The 15,563-nt window shown below is 31.5% G+C and overlaps 1 protein-coding gene and 1 long non-coding RNA gene across 2 annotated transcripts; one reads left to right on the top strand and one right to left on the bottom strand.

Annotated features, from left to right (window-relative positions):
- Positions 1-282: 282 nt before the first annotated feature.
- LOC143061266 (uncharacterized) lies at positions 283-5,122 on the top strand. Its single transcript, XR_012974384.1, has 2 exons — positions 283-573; positions 4,022-5,122. It is a non-coding gene; the product is annotated as an uncharacterized LOC143061266 (long non-coding RNA).
- A 3,532-nt stretch (positions 5,123-8,654) lies between these two features.
- Positions 8,655-14,817, bottom strand: LOC143061265 (glutathione peroxidase 6-like). Its single transcript, XM_076233707.1, has 3 exons — positions 14,680-14,817; positions 11,568-11,821; positions 8,655-10,235 (listed from the first exon to the last, which is right to left on the bottom strand). Exons 2-3 carry the CDS (start codon positions 11,769-11,771, stop codon positions 9,951-9,953), a joined length of 489 nt encoding a protein of 162 aa, XP_076089822.1. The 5' UTR covers positions 11,772-11,821; positions 14,680-14,817; the 3' UTR covers positions 8,655-9,950.
- Positions 14,818-15,563: the final 746 nt, after the last annotated feature.

Below are 15,563 nucleotides of genomic sequence, written 5' to 3'. Positions count from 1 at the left end.
AGTGACGCTCAGATCTAAATAGTTATAAAGCCAAACCAGTACAAAGTTGAAGAGCATTGGGGACCCACACTACTAAAAGACGTGTAGTAGTTAAATGTTGAAGTTAAGAATTGCGGTGACCTAAACAGCAAAATATTCACAAATCAAGTTATATTAAAATTATAGAAAACTTCATCGACACTATCTCAAAATTTTATGTTAAGGGGGTTTTGAAATCTTTTGACAGCTTCCAAAGTGCTAATTATTAACCCTTTTCAATCGCTTCTTTACATTAAAATGTATGACTTTTTTTTACAGTGTAATTTCACCTCCCTACATGCTATTTGAGGCATAAAACATGGAGAAATAAATTTAGAAGGGGTATAAAAAAAACTCCCAAGTAACACACTGTCCACACTAGGGACTATATACAACGAAGATCAAATGACGATACATGTGGTCTCGAACCTGTTGCTTGCTAGATCACAAGTTAAACAATTATAAAGGTGTACTATTGTGTGTCTTTTCCAGAAGCAATGAATGGTGATTATCCGAGTTGTGGATTGTCAGTTTCTGCTATGAACATGATGAAAGGTAATTATAAAAAGTATATCACTTTACTCTAGCTGTTGTTGAAAAAACAGTGGTTTACCATCTAAATGAGGAGCTTGTTATGACATGTGACACCTAAGATATCTGACCTGCAAATGACTAAATTTCTTTTTGTTTTGTCTATCATTCTCATTGATTTTGTTTTCATTGGTAAATATACTCGCGAGACAAAATTTTCTGTTATAATTTGCCAGCTTTCAATAGTGTTTCATCCAATACTACACAAAGCCACATCTTTCAAAACTATACAGAAAAACTTTCACAAAGTAATCGTAGTATGTACTTAGTAAGCAATTTAACCCCAGTTTCATTGTGTAATTAAATAACTTTAGACAGCTGATGACTAATAAAGCCTAAAAGTGGGTTGAAATGATTATCAAGATTTTTTTTATTTTGTACGTTTTATGGGCTATTTTCTGTTTTAGTGTCCGAATTTTCCTATCCCTCAAGTTCATATGCCGAGAATTTATTGTAATAATTACAAACAATATTTTCACACGAACTGTTTTACACAATTGTACGAAAAAGGGAGACGAAAGATATTTTATTCTTATTAGTTCTCTTTAAACAGTTTCAGAAAAGTTAACAATCCAAGAGATTGAATTTCTACTCTTTCACAAAATTTGGGCCAATCTGTGACGTCCTCAAACCCCTTTTTTGCAATCTTTTTAGCAAATATATTTAGATTGTTGCCATAAATACACCTAAGAGAAATTATATCTTACCATTTAAACAACTAGAAATAAAATGTGTAGAAGATACTGATTAAAATCTTATGCACATATATGAAACCAACAATAGGCGTTATTTGTAAGAAAGCCAGGAAACGGGGATTGTAAACTTATGAAGATATTTTTTCCAAAATGTCTATTTCTACCTTAGGTAAAAATGCATTGCTTAAATGTTGCAGTAATTGTTCTTCGTTGCACTCCATGATATATACCACATCATTCTCTTGCAAAATTCTTTAATTTCATTTTAGATATATAAATGATGTTTTGTCGCTTAATGGCCCAGATTTTTAAGAGTGTTTATCAATAATTAACTCCAGTGAAGTAGAAATATAGGATAGTTTTACAGTCATCAAAACGTAATGGTTGATCGATACGATGAGTCGGTGTCCCAACTTGCTAGCGACACGATTTTTGCGGTCCTAGATCTTTGGACACTAACTAGGATGTCTGATCTGTAATTTTACCGATTGTATCTCATTCTCGAAGGCAACAAATATAGTGAGTGTAAATTCGCATAGCGGGTGAAGCATACATGGCAGGAGACGCTTACCCTGTCTCAGCATCCAATCTCGCTCCTTTTTTGTAGGTCGACTGATTTTTCTCAGTTTTTGTTTATTACCTTGATATGTTTCTTCGGAATATCAGAAATGCATACTGACTTTTCAGAATACGTCTGTTTATTTCTATGGCCACCTGCGTAACATGTAGTTAATTGATCTAATGAATATGTATTAACGCCTTACAGTTGCTATAGAGATAAGCGTCATTCGTGACTGATTAATATCGTGCATCTTCATCTGTCGGATATTTTAAGTCCTTTTGAACAGCAATAATAATTGTGTAAGTCCAGGAAAAATGCGAACAAACACGGAGATTCTAAAATTGTTCCAACAAATTAAAATGGAATATTATAGTCACATATAATTATTTTAAATGGTATTTTTTTTTGGAATCAATTTATCATTCATCGTACTCACGGTAACAATTAAAACAATACGAAAAATATAAAGATAAATTAAAGAAAAATAAAATGAGCCTAAGAGAATTATTGAGATTAGTAAAATGCAGATATATAATGTTTCAAAGAAATATTTGATTTTTTATATACATTTGTGTTATGAAAGTGTTTTAAGCTGTATGATGATGATTCTGAAAGCATTATAAAATGCTTGGTCTTAACAGAAAGGTTGATGATGCATATGCAAAGCAATGGTGAAATACTTATAAAGGATTAGAGATAAAATAACGAATGTCTTTTATCGATACTGAGTGATAGTCTTTGGAGTTCAGGCGATGACCCTTTATTTATCTAAACACGTAAGGGACATTTGTGTCGACTACCCTCTCTAAAAATATGGTTATAAACTTCAAAGTCAATTCTTTTATCATTGGTAAGTGAAGCAACATTATATTATTTATTTGTGTATTTCTCTGTCTTTGGTGTTTTGCATTTATTTGTACTATGATCCCGTCATGTAATGTTAACATTTAAGCGGGATATTTAACCATAGATGTAATGATTTAACATTGCATTAAAGTGTAGAGGTTTAGCTAGCTACAAAACCAGGTTCAACCCACCATTTTTCTTAAATTGTCCTGTGCCAAGTCAGAAATAAGGCAGTTATTATTTAATAGTTCGTTTCTATGAATGTTGCATTGTTGTTTGTTTTTGTTGCACTTCTGGGTTCTGTTATTTCGGGGTTTTTTCTTATAGTTGATGTATTTCCCTCAGTTTTAGTTTGTAACCCGAATTTGTATACTCTTAATCGATTTATGACTTTTAAACAGCGGTATATATATAATTTATATCAATTTCTAATCAATATCCTTATTGAACGGACATATACAATTGACAGAAAAGCACTTCTGTATACAGGGTATTTGATTTTTGCATTATTGAATTATCAAGGGCGATTGATAAACTGAGGAGGGAGGAGAGTGGCCATTATTTGAATCTTGCATAAATCAAATATAAAGGTACACAATCATTTCTTTTATCAACAACTGGTCACTTTTAAAATCACTCTATAAAAAGTAAAACAAGAAAAATACCGAACTCCGATGAAAATTCAAAACGAAAAATCCGTAAGCAAATTCAAAAGCTCCAACACATTAAACAAAAAACAGGAACTTTCATATTATTGACTTGGTAAATGAAATTAATATGTAAGAAATGGTGGATTTAACCTGGTTTTATAGCTAGATAAACTTCTCACTTTAGTGATAGTCGCATTAAATTCTATACATTGACAGCGATGTTTATTTGAATTATATTTTATTTTTGTCTAGATTTGTTGTTATATAATAATAATTACATTAGATGTATGTTTCATTATAATACTTTATTCTGATTGGCTAACTGCACATCACGTGTTATTCCTTAAGCAAATGCATTACTCAATAAAACGTTTCACTCATGATAACACGTTGTCCCACAATAAAGTGCACAGGTTAATTAAATAAAACAATAATAAAATTCGTGTTTTCATGATCATAGTTTAAAAAAATGTAATTATAAGTATTAAATGCTTCTTTTTGTAACTTCATACGGTTGTAAAAGCGTTGACCGTGCGCACATTTTTAGAATGAAGCGCTTCCGTGCTTCATAAAAATATACTTCTATCAACGATTTTACACCCCAATGAAGTTACAAAAAGAAGCATTCAATTCTTAATTGCAATTTATTCATGTTTCAGGAGGAATATCGAGTTCAGAAGGAATGCAAAATTCAGAAGTTCCTCAACTTACAACTTCAAACATTTTGTTATGGGCAGTACTTTTACTTCTTGTTGTGGCTGTTATATTGCTTGCAATTTGGAAATTTTATGGAAGATGTCAACATTTATCAAGAATGTTGTGAAAAAAACATAGCCTAATGCAAACTAGAACATGTACAACATATTTTAAGTTTGATCTTTTGCATAGACACTTGTTTATCTCCAATACAGAGATATATCAGTTCAGAGAAATGTACATACATTTTTATGCTTTTATGTGAAAATTGTATGAAATGTAAATATTTGTTTTAAAACAAATGATGTCTATTACTTTATGTAAATATAACTTCAAAATACATAATATATGTATATATATATATATATATATATACATGTATAAGAATTTCCAGCAACGTTAGCAATTGGTACACAGTTTTATATTTCTGATTCATTTATTAAATCACAATTTTCATATTTTTATTGTTGGTTGCATTATGATTATCCTTATATTTTCATTTGTGTGTATGATTTGTTTATTTTGACATGACACTCCATTAAACAATATGTATGTATGTCTACTGTGACTTTTCACTTTATTTTCATTTTTTTTTTTTTTTTTTATTTGATGGTTAAATTGGTCGTTGCTGAGATAATAGTTATACTATGTTTTACAAACGTTAAAAAGTTTTTTACAACATGATATAGCAAAAAATTATGGTTTTGAGGTATAATAATTATCATAGTTTCAGTGGATGATAAGTTTAACATATAATTTTGTTTAATCATTTGCAAATTTTTAGTTTGATTTGTTGTGTTTTGTATACTGTGTTTTGTCTTTTCAGTGATATAGATACAATGGATAAGCGTTGATTCTTGAAAAAGAAACCATGAGCCCGCAGGGCGAATGGTTTGTTTTTCATGAATCAACGCTTATCCATTGTATCTATCACTTAAACTATTGTGATAATGTCTTATGAAAATTAACGCCTATTCTTAATTAGAAGGTATTGTAAGTGAGTTTAATTAACCATGATATTGTATCAAACGATCCATTACAATAAATTAAATATCACAATTAAATGGTTAAAAAAATACAAATATATTATAACACAACACGTCTGCCCTTAAAGATCTTCATATCATCAGACATCCGAATGTTATCTGTTTTTACAAAATAAGACATATTCGAACTTATTTCTATTTGAATTGATCTTAATGGATATGGAGAATTTGTCAAAGGGATAACAACCCAACAAAAAACATTATATATAGCGCATATAATAAGTATGTTTCCGAAATTTCTAGCAATAAGCCTAATTCAAAACATATCACGATTTTCTAGCACAGGAATTTTCGAATTAAAATTTGTAAAATTATGTAGTAAAACAGATGAAATAATATAATATTAATTAATAAATCAAAAATGGACCAATATTATGCAATCCATTTTTGTTTTGTTTGAAACATTTGGAATAGCCAACCATTATCCGATAATAAACGACCAAAATCGCTTTTTTTACACAAAATATCGACAATAACATTCAAAACAAAGAACAAAAACTGGAAATCTAGACTATTGGAACAACAAAGAGAATTCAAGGATTCGACCCTAAACAGACAAGTCCTTAGCTTTAACTCTTTTATCTTAACTACGAAACCTCGTGGCTACCAACTCATACTATACGATTACCTTATATAAGAGCTTTCTTACAAATTGACGAAAGGTACGAACGAACGTAAAGGGAGCACGTATTTCATTTCCACAATAACAGTTAAAAGGGTCTTTGTTTTATCCAGTAAAACAGCATTCTTTTCTAAATCAAGTTTATTTTTCAAAAATAATGATATCGTAAATAATACACGATTTTTATATAATCAAACAGAGAAAAATAGTGTCAAATACACTTACGTCCGATACGTTACTGACGTAAACCCCGAGTACACACATTTCCGCGGGATTTATTTAAGCACGATTTTCACGATTAACATTTCAATGGCATTATTGAAGTACGTTAGTCTAAATTTAACGACATGATTCACATTTATTTTTATTTTTTATAGTAAACTTTCAGCAAATTGTCAAAATGGAATATCGAGATTTGCTAAAAAAAATATGCTACAATGTTTTTAAAAAGAAATGTTAAATAAATCTAGAAAAACAGATTTTGTATATCAAGAAAATAAATCTACAATGTTGTGGATTTGATGATGACGATTAACAGTACACATGTTTGGAAGATAGACGCAAAGTTGTCACTTATCGTCCAGTGGCTAATATTTCATGAAGGTTCAGGACAATAGGCAAAACGTAATTATACACTAAAACAACCCTTCAATTGCTCCGGTGTATCATATATACACATTAAGGGGGGAGCAATGAATATTACCAGGGGAGAGGCGATGATTCAAAAGTTATTAAACGAGCACCAGCATATGGCATAGTTTGAAGATCATCTTGTTTTCTTCATTTTCATTTTATTATTTTGAGCGTTGTAAATTTTGAATCAAGGAAGTATTTGCGCTTTGATTTTTCTCATTTTTCTGTAAGGGAAGAAGACAATGTATTTGCTTTGACTTTTTTTTTAGGTTAAACAGTGCAACATTGTATTATTAAAGAGGGCCGGTTTTTAGTCTATTAGGGAAAATGTTTTCGTCTGACTACTCTATATTTAGGATATTTTGAAGTATTATCTCCTACGACCTGGTGGTATCATATTTTAACCTATCGTACGTCCCGAAATCCTAAATATATCCCAAGAAAAATCCAATTTAATAAGTGTCGTTGCATGTAGGATAATTGTCCGAAGTTCCACGACTATAATTATTTAAATATGTCAAAAGAAAGGATCCCTTAAACGAGTCTTACGTATGATTCGTTAAGCATACGTACCTTTCGTCAATTTGTAAGAAAGCTCTATTAAACCTTTTCAACATCTCTCGACACCGACTAATGACACCTACAGTTTACAGGTAAAATGGATGGGTCGTCTCAAAGACAAAAATCATCATGTTTATCATCACGTAACATATTGGATTGGCGGTTTTATACTGTTTTGACTATATAGTTTAAGAATATATATCAACAAATAAATATATGTATGGTGGCCGGATGCGGCCATTTATTTCGCCTTTTCGCGTTTTCGTGAATTCTCCGTTCATTTTGCAAACGCGAAATTGGGAATTCGAGAAATCGAGAAATTGAGAAAATCGGGAAATCGGGAAATCGAAAAATCAAGAAAGCAAAAACGCCAAAACACGAAAGAGGAAACACGAAAACGCTAAAACGCGAAATGAATCCTCGATTTTGCGTTTTTGCTTTCTCTATTTCTCGATTTACCGATTTCTCAATTTCTTGATTTCCCTTTCTCGATTTCTGGATATCCCCGAAAGGGGAAACGTCTACCATACATATGTCTCTGTCATATAATATTCTTATTTCGTATGTATTTGCACGACATTTCATGTTGAATTGATTAAACAAATATTCCAATCATTTAGAATCCTAACCCATTTTCTCTTCACTATTTTCACCAAAAAGTATACAGATCATTTGACCATCATAAGAAACAACTATATTAAGTTTCATGAAATTTGGATAAGTCGTTCTCAAGTTACGGTGCGACATGTTTACGCCGGACAGACAGACGGACGGACACCGGACATTTGTATACCATAATACGTCCCGTCAAAATTTTGACGGGCGTATAAAAATGAAAAAGAATACTGGTCCGTCCGTAACACACTTGTGAACACGACCAACTTTGTGTTTTTCCACCGATCTTCACCTCAGTCGATGTACATTTTCAATTTTTACATAATTACATATTGATTTTTTAGGTCGAAGGAAAAGATCACGTTTTTTTTATTATTATTATCAACGACGGTCTTCTCCGCTTCAAGATATCTTGTTCGAGGTAAAGTTTTTCCTAGATGAATTTTGAAAAAATACATAATTGACCCCTCGTTTCAATGCTACAACATTTAAGCAGTGATTGGTGAATTGAAATTTTTAATGATACAAAGTATTGAGTACATTATGGAGGCATCCAAGGCCAAAACTAACAGACATGTGCCGCCCTTGTAAACCAACATAATCATTGTTTAATTTTAAAATATCAACTACAATAAAACATGATTTGTTCTTTTCGTTTTCCAAATTCAACCAGGACAGCTAGAAGCTAAATGTCTAAAAGATGAAATGTGACTTAAAGTCGATCATTTTCTTTATAACAAATTAAAAAAAAACATGTCATTTGGACTCTGTATAAAAGTTTTATCATTGTCAATGATTGAAAGCAATAAAATCAATAAGGATCTCATTTATTTTTTTATTTTTGAGACGACCCTTCACATTTTACCTGTCGTAGTCGTTCTCAACTGTAGGTGTCGAGAGATGTTGAAAAGGTCTATTATGTATATATAAAGGTACAAGCCCTGTGTGTCTGTTGTACCGATGTATATCAAATATTCATTTATAATATAAAATAGACTTTTAAATCGTAACCGATTGGTAGCCCAGAGGTTTCGTCGATATGTTAATGTCAGTAACAAGTTACACAACTTATAGACGGGTTCGATTCCCAGTGAAGGCATATAATAGAAATTACAAAAATGAAAGGTAAGTTTTTAAAAATAATTCCATTAGTGAACAGAAATCAGGAAATTAGTCAATTCAAACTTAATGATATTAGGCACACAAGGAAACAATAGAATATAATCTGGTGAGTCCATTTCAGCGACGGATTTAGGAAGCGTTGATTCTAGAAAAAAGAATCCACGGTAAATGAATAGGCTGACGTCATAACAATGGTTTAAGTTTAGAAAAAAATGCTGCCAGATTTTTGGCTTGATTTTTGTACGACACTAACCATGAATGTCGCAATATATCGTTTCAGAAATGAAATTCAGTATTTTTCACACTGCTATTTAATTTGATAGTTCATAAAGCAGTACATCTGAAGTTGGTTGGCGGTTTCTTTATCTGGAAGTTTGTAAGACACGCACAAAGACATACCAGTCTGCAATAGGTTTTACACTCCCAGAACAACTGCAGTAATGCAACCTGTGGTTAGTCCATATTAATGAACAACACAATTGTCGTGACTAATTCGACAGTTCTCTTTTTGTTTAAAATGTTTAGATCGCTGGGATGAAAGCATAAACGGATCTGATCACGATTTACTGACTTGGTATAGAAGCAATAAATCAAACTCCTTCCTCTTAAATAAAAGTCAGTGCATGTACAAACGAACTGTACAGTATAAAAATAAGGAGCTGTGGTATGATTGCCAACAAGTCCTTATTCAAGCTAGACAAAACCAAATACTGAGCACACAAACAAAACATCAAAATTAAACTTAAAATATTGGTCTTTCTTTAGACAGACTGAGTGATTGTATCCGTATAAAGTAAAGTTGTAAGAAGTATAACAAACAAAAAAATACTGTTTTTTACCATTAAAACAAGCCACCAAAGAGCAGAAAACAGGCCTATACCTACATGTAAGACCAATTTCATTCTTGGTAGATGTTTATGTTGTTCGATCATATTTTTTTCAGATAAGAGTTTTTTGGGCTGTGTTCGGGTTTTTTTTCGTTTTTTTTTTTTTTTTTTGCTGTTACGTTATCATTTTTTTCAACTTCTAAGTCTGAATGTTCCCTTAATATCTCCCGCCTTTGTTAAAGGCGACATTGTCTATTCTTACTTAAAACAACATTTTCTATAAAGCCAACATTTTTATTTGTGTATGTGTATATTATGTACCGCTTATGGTTTCGCTTTAAAAGAAAAGGCAATGCACAAACCATTTCTTTTAAACAAAACATCAAAATTTGCTCTCCTCTTGGGGTCTGGAACAAATTTGTCAAACGTAAACGACACATGAATATGACTTGAAAACATATTTCATTTAACTAATAGTGGTTGTATATTTCGATTCAATACCTGGCAAGAAGTTATTCCTCAGAGTAGTTATAAGCTGGTTATGCGAAACATTTAAATTGCTTTTACCAACAAATTCTAATATACCCTGAATATCAGCCGGTTCAACTTTTGGTAGACATCTTAGAAGAGGTCGACCCTTTCGATCAAAAATAAATTTTTCGAAGTTCCATGATATATCCCTTGGATAAATAGGATCCCAAAAGCTCTCCTTTGGATGGAAAATGGCTGCCTCCGGTAGTGGACATGATTCCTATAGTAATGTAAATATAACAATAGTTGATAAATGTAGAATTTGGAATTAAAATATTGCAATGCATAGAATAAAGGTTAATGCAACAAAGTTTGTGAAAAAGAAATACATTGAAGCAAAATCACAGGTTACATATAAAAAAGAAGATGTGAAAGATTGCCAATGATATAACTCTTCACAAGAGACCAAATGACACAGAAATTAACAACTATAAGTCACCGTACGGACTTCAACAATGAACAAAGCCCATATAGCATACTCAGCAATAAAGGGCTCCGAAATTACAAATGTAAAACAAATTTGAATTGTTTTACAAATGTGTGACCTGGGACAAGCACATACAAGATGTGGCGGGGTTAAACATGTTAGTTAATTGGCGCCCAACCCTCATCCTAATCATAGGACAGTGGTGCGAAAGAACAATACAATAACTGTAAGAACCATTAACAAACGACGCATATTATAAAGAGTAACAAACAACCACCTCTCAGTTACATGTTACCGACTTGTTACATGCACATGCAATATGTAGCGGGTTAAAACATGTTAGCAGTCTCCCAACCCTCCCCCTATCATGGGACAGTGGTGTTACCGTATAACAAAAGAGCAAACTATAAAAATCAGTTGAAAAAAGCTTAACTCACCAGATGGATACAAAAATAAATACATGTACATCTTACAGAAACACAAAAAAGACGTGGCCAGGTACTTGTACATCACAACAACAAAAAGATAATAAGTACTGATATGAGAGTTCGCGCAGTTAGTGACAGCTATTTTAAAGCCAAAACAAATAATAATAAAAAAAAAACATGCATCTAAGACTAAATTATCACTCGGTATAAGATAAGATAAGATCAGATCAGAATTTTATTAATCTAATCAAGAACCCATAAAGGGCATCATTTTACAACACAATATGATTGGAAAAAGCAAAACAGAAAACTAATACAATACTATAACGTTATGGACAGAATCAGAGCCAAACACAACATGTGTCTTATATAACTATTATATTAAATCTTATAACAATAAAATATTATATTATTTCATATATTTTGTTTACATCTGGATCTTATTTCTAAACCTTTAATAATGTTATTTCCTAGGCACATGAGAGTTGGTAAATGTTCATTTGTGAACAGCCAGAAATATTTCTTATACATCTAACATCCAATGAATTTAGTTTAAAGACGTTATAAACAGTCACATGATCTTGTGCAGGTATCGACGGATTGTCACCTGAGAGCCATGAATGTGTTAACATGAACATGTCTGTTTTGAGTTTAAATGTTGGAAATAAAAATGTCGAAAATAAAATTCAATGATTACCTTTAAATTTTTATAAAATAAGGTTTCGTTTACTCCATTGACATCTATTTTCTTCATGAGTTTGAACTTTGGAATGTATCCACTTCCTGGTCTGACGTATTGTAACCCATTGTAGAGTTCCGTAGCATTGTCTGCTGGTTCCTGGTGGGCGAACTGGTTACACGGGATACCAATCACTGACAAGTTGTAGCTGGTATCCATCATAGTAACATTTTTAATAAGTGCATTTAACTGTTTATATTGGTATGTAAAAGCTACAAAAAACAAATAACATGTTAAATTTCACCTCTGCTTTTAATCACTATGATTTATAATGAAATTTAAAATTGCTTGAGATATTCTAATATTTGTCACTTTCCCTTTTTCAGTTGCACAATGTTTTATAATTAAATTTCATTTGACTATAATTGGAACCAGATGCTCCGCAAGGCGCAGCTTTATATGACCGCAAAGGTCGAACCCTGAACAGTTGGGGCAAGTATGGACACAACATTTAAGCTTGATACAGATTTGAATTTGGATTGTGATTAAATAGTTGCCACAACATAGGTTTCTGACACAGAATGAATGTGGTCTAAGAACTTAAACTTAAAAACTTTAAAAATTTTAAATTGGACATTTACCTATTATGGTCCAATATCCAAAATCTAAATACATGGTTAGATTCAGCATATCATAGAACCGCAAGAATTCAATTTTTGATGAAATCCAATAATGTTCAATTTTAGACCCTTTAGACCTCAATGTGGACCAATTTGATAACCGGGCCCAAATATTAAAAATCTAAATACATGGTTAGATTCAGCATATTGAAGAACCGCATATATTCATTTTTGTTGAAATCAAACAAAGTTTAATTTTGGACCCCATTTGGACCAACTTGAAAACTGGGCCCATAATCAAACATCTAAGTACATGTTTAGATTCAGCATATCAAAGAACACCAAGAATTCAATTTTTGTTAAAATCAAACTAAGTTTAATTTTGGACCCTTTGGACCTTAATGAAGACCAATTTGAGAACAGGACCAAATATTAAGAATCTAAATACACGGTTAGATTTGGCATATCAAAGAACCCCAGTAATTCATTTTTTGATGAAATCAAACAAAGTTTAATTTTGGACCCTTTTGGCCCCTCATTCCTTAACTGTTGGGACCAAAACTCCCAAAAATCAATCCCAACCTTCCTTTTGTGGTCATAAACCTTGTGTTAAAATTTTATAGATTTCTATTTACTTATACTGACGTTATTGTGCAAAAACCAAAAAAAATGCTTATTTGGGACCTTTTTTTGACCCCTCATTCCAAATATGTTGGGACAAAAACTCCCCAAATCAATCTCAACCTTCCTTTTATGGTCATAAACCTTGTGTTTAAATTTCATAGATTTCTATTTACTTATACTAAAGTTTAAGTGCGAAAACTAAATGTCTTCGGACGACGACGACGACAACGTCATACCAATATACGAACAAAAAATTTCAATTTTTGCGGTCGTATAAAAATATTGAGGACGACTAGTTTCTGTTTATATGAAATTTGTTTGATTTCTTAAATTTAACTTGTGTGATAGAGGGAAAACCTATAAGTAGTGTTTAAATATGAGGTACACAATACAAGACAAGTTTACGATCGGGGGAAATCGTTATGTATTCGGTAGAAATGGCTATGAGCTAGCTTTCAATAACTGCTTTTTCATCGGTACATTCTGTTGTTGATTATTTCATTGTATTCATTTATTTGTGGATTTTATGCACGTAGTGAAGATTGACGATTCAAACCTTTAACTACTGGTTTTTAGTTTATGATCCTGTTGTGCTGCTTAACCATCCTCCTATGTAAGAGGAGGGTCGAACGCTTTTACTCATGGTTAACTAAGCAATGTTATTCATGTGTTTGTATGTCCCAATTCAGAAGCATATTAATCAGAAAATGCCTATGTCAAGTCAGGAATATGGCAATTGTTTTCCATTAACACTTTTTCAGTGAGTTGTCGACGATATGTTGAATTTCTCTTTTAAATTGTTTCTCATTTCGTAAGTTCGGAGTATCCCTTTCGTGACACATGCACCCTAAGCATATAATAAATCTACTTAAACATCTTACTTGTGATTCACTTATATGTCATGCATCACGGTGTATGTTCGGTCATTGAAATATTTTGCATTTAAGATGCTTATTACATGTTGATACATGCTAAAGGGGTTTATCTCTAATTTAAGTCAGTGATGATAAGTCCTATAATATATATAATATACTGTAGCATATCATAGCTAGGGAACCACTTCAAAGTTAGAAAATGAATGAAAATTGATTTAGAAAAAGCTGAATCATACTCTTTTCCGGGCTTTTTTACAAATTAAGTTTAGTAATATGTGTGTCTTATGTATGTTATTATAGTGTATGTAGTCCATAGATTTGATTTTTAATAGTTAACATTTAGTTTTTCTTTGGCGTATATAAGACAACAGTTAGCATTTATTTGTCAAAACATATTGCAAAAAGGTATCAAAATTTAGTACAAAGTAGAAAATTCCAATACTTTGAAAATCATTACAATTACTTCTGTGTCTATGTTTGGTATGGATATGAAAAAACGTCCATAATAAATACATTACACAATATTGATGTTCCCGTGTTCCTCCAATCCTACTATGAAGGCTATATAAACTTTTAGCCAAACATGAAAGAATTTTATAACGCATTAGTTTTGCTAATTTCAACATGGCCAATAACACGCGAAACTAACTAGTGCTAACCGAGTAAAACTGATATGAATTCTTTTTTATATGAATAATTAAATTCCGACACATAAAATGACAAATAAACAGTTCTGTATTAAATATATCTAGCTAGCAACAAACACAGTTTCTTCCCATGCTGTAACATGATTTTGTACAAAAAATTATTAGTTGTGTAACAATATTCTGTTAATATACTAAATTATAAAAAAAAAGTCAATATACTAAATTATAGAAAAAAGTTAATATACAACTATTAATTATAAAAAAAAAAAAACATTATTAAAAAATACACGGATTATCTCTTCAATTTTTCACATGCTCAGAGACAACCCTGTCTGCCAATGAGGATTTTTATGATGAAACATACCTCAAAAAGTAGCTACATTCAGTAGCAGAGTTACTTTGCCATCCACTAACTGTCCTAAAGTCACATTTTTCCCATCTAGATTTTGCAGTGATAGGGGGTATAGCGAGTTGTCTTTGTCACATATAGTGCAAAACTTAGAACACTGTATCCCTGATAACAAGATAGGTAGCACCAAGGCATACATGGATGCCATGTTACCGCACAATTTTCTAAATTGTATTTGTCGATCTTCGTATCGACAGTTTTATATCTATATCAGAACCTTCGAAGGCTTGTTTTGGGTTCAAATATATGCCTTAATTGTCATGCTAATTTTATGAAATTGTGACAATATTTTTTTATATAACATACGGGGGGATGAATAAAAAAAAAATATTGGAAAGTAGTAAACAACACTTTCTCTATCGTTCATGTGTAAGAAAGGTATATCAACCTGTAAATGTTACCCAAATAACCCCTCTGAACTTTATGTCAACCTTTGATTTATAATGTACAAATATCACAATTCAAATACAATTATTGCCTAGAGATAGAACATCTGTCTCATCAACAGACAAAAACTGAATGATACATTAATCTATAGTACATGTAGTACGTATTTATTGTCTTTTTTTACACTGTTTGTATTATGTATACAAAAAACGTGTTACATCTATGGTTTGATCATTGATGAACAAGATACATATATTTTAGTAACTATAGATTTCACACTGTTTCACGTGTGTATCTTTTTTTTTTTTTTTTTGGGGGGGGGGGGGGGGTAACTATACATTAATCTATAGTACATGTAGTACGTATATATTGTCTTTTTTTACACTGTTTGTATTATGTATACAAAAACGTGTTACATCTATGGTTTGATCATTGATGAACAAGATACATAT

The sequence above is a fragment of the Mytilus galloprovincialis genome, unplaced genomic scaffold (assembly GCF_965363235.1).
Source record: "Mytilus galloprovincialis unplaced genomic scaffold, xbMytGall1.hap1.1 HAP1_SCAFFOLD_259, whole genome shotgun sequence".
In the NCBI taxonomy this organism is placed as follows: domain Eukaryota; kingdom Metazoa; phylum Mollusca; class Bivalvia; order Mytilida; family Mytilidae; genus Mytilus; species Mytilus galloprovincialis.
Note: the sequence above shows the minus strand (reverse complement) of the source record. Positions and strands in the feature narration are given on the sequence as shown.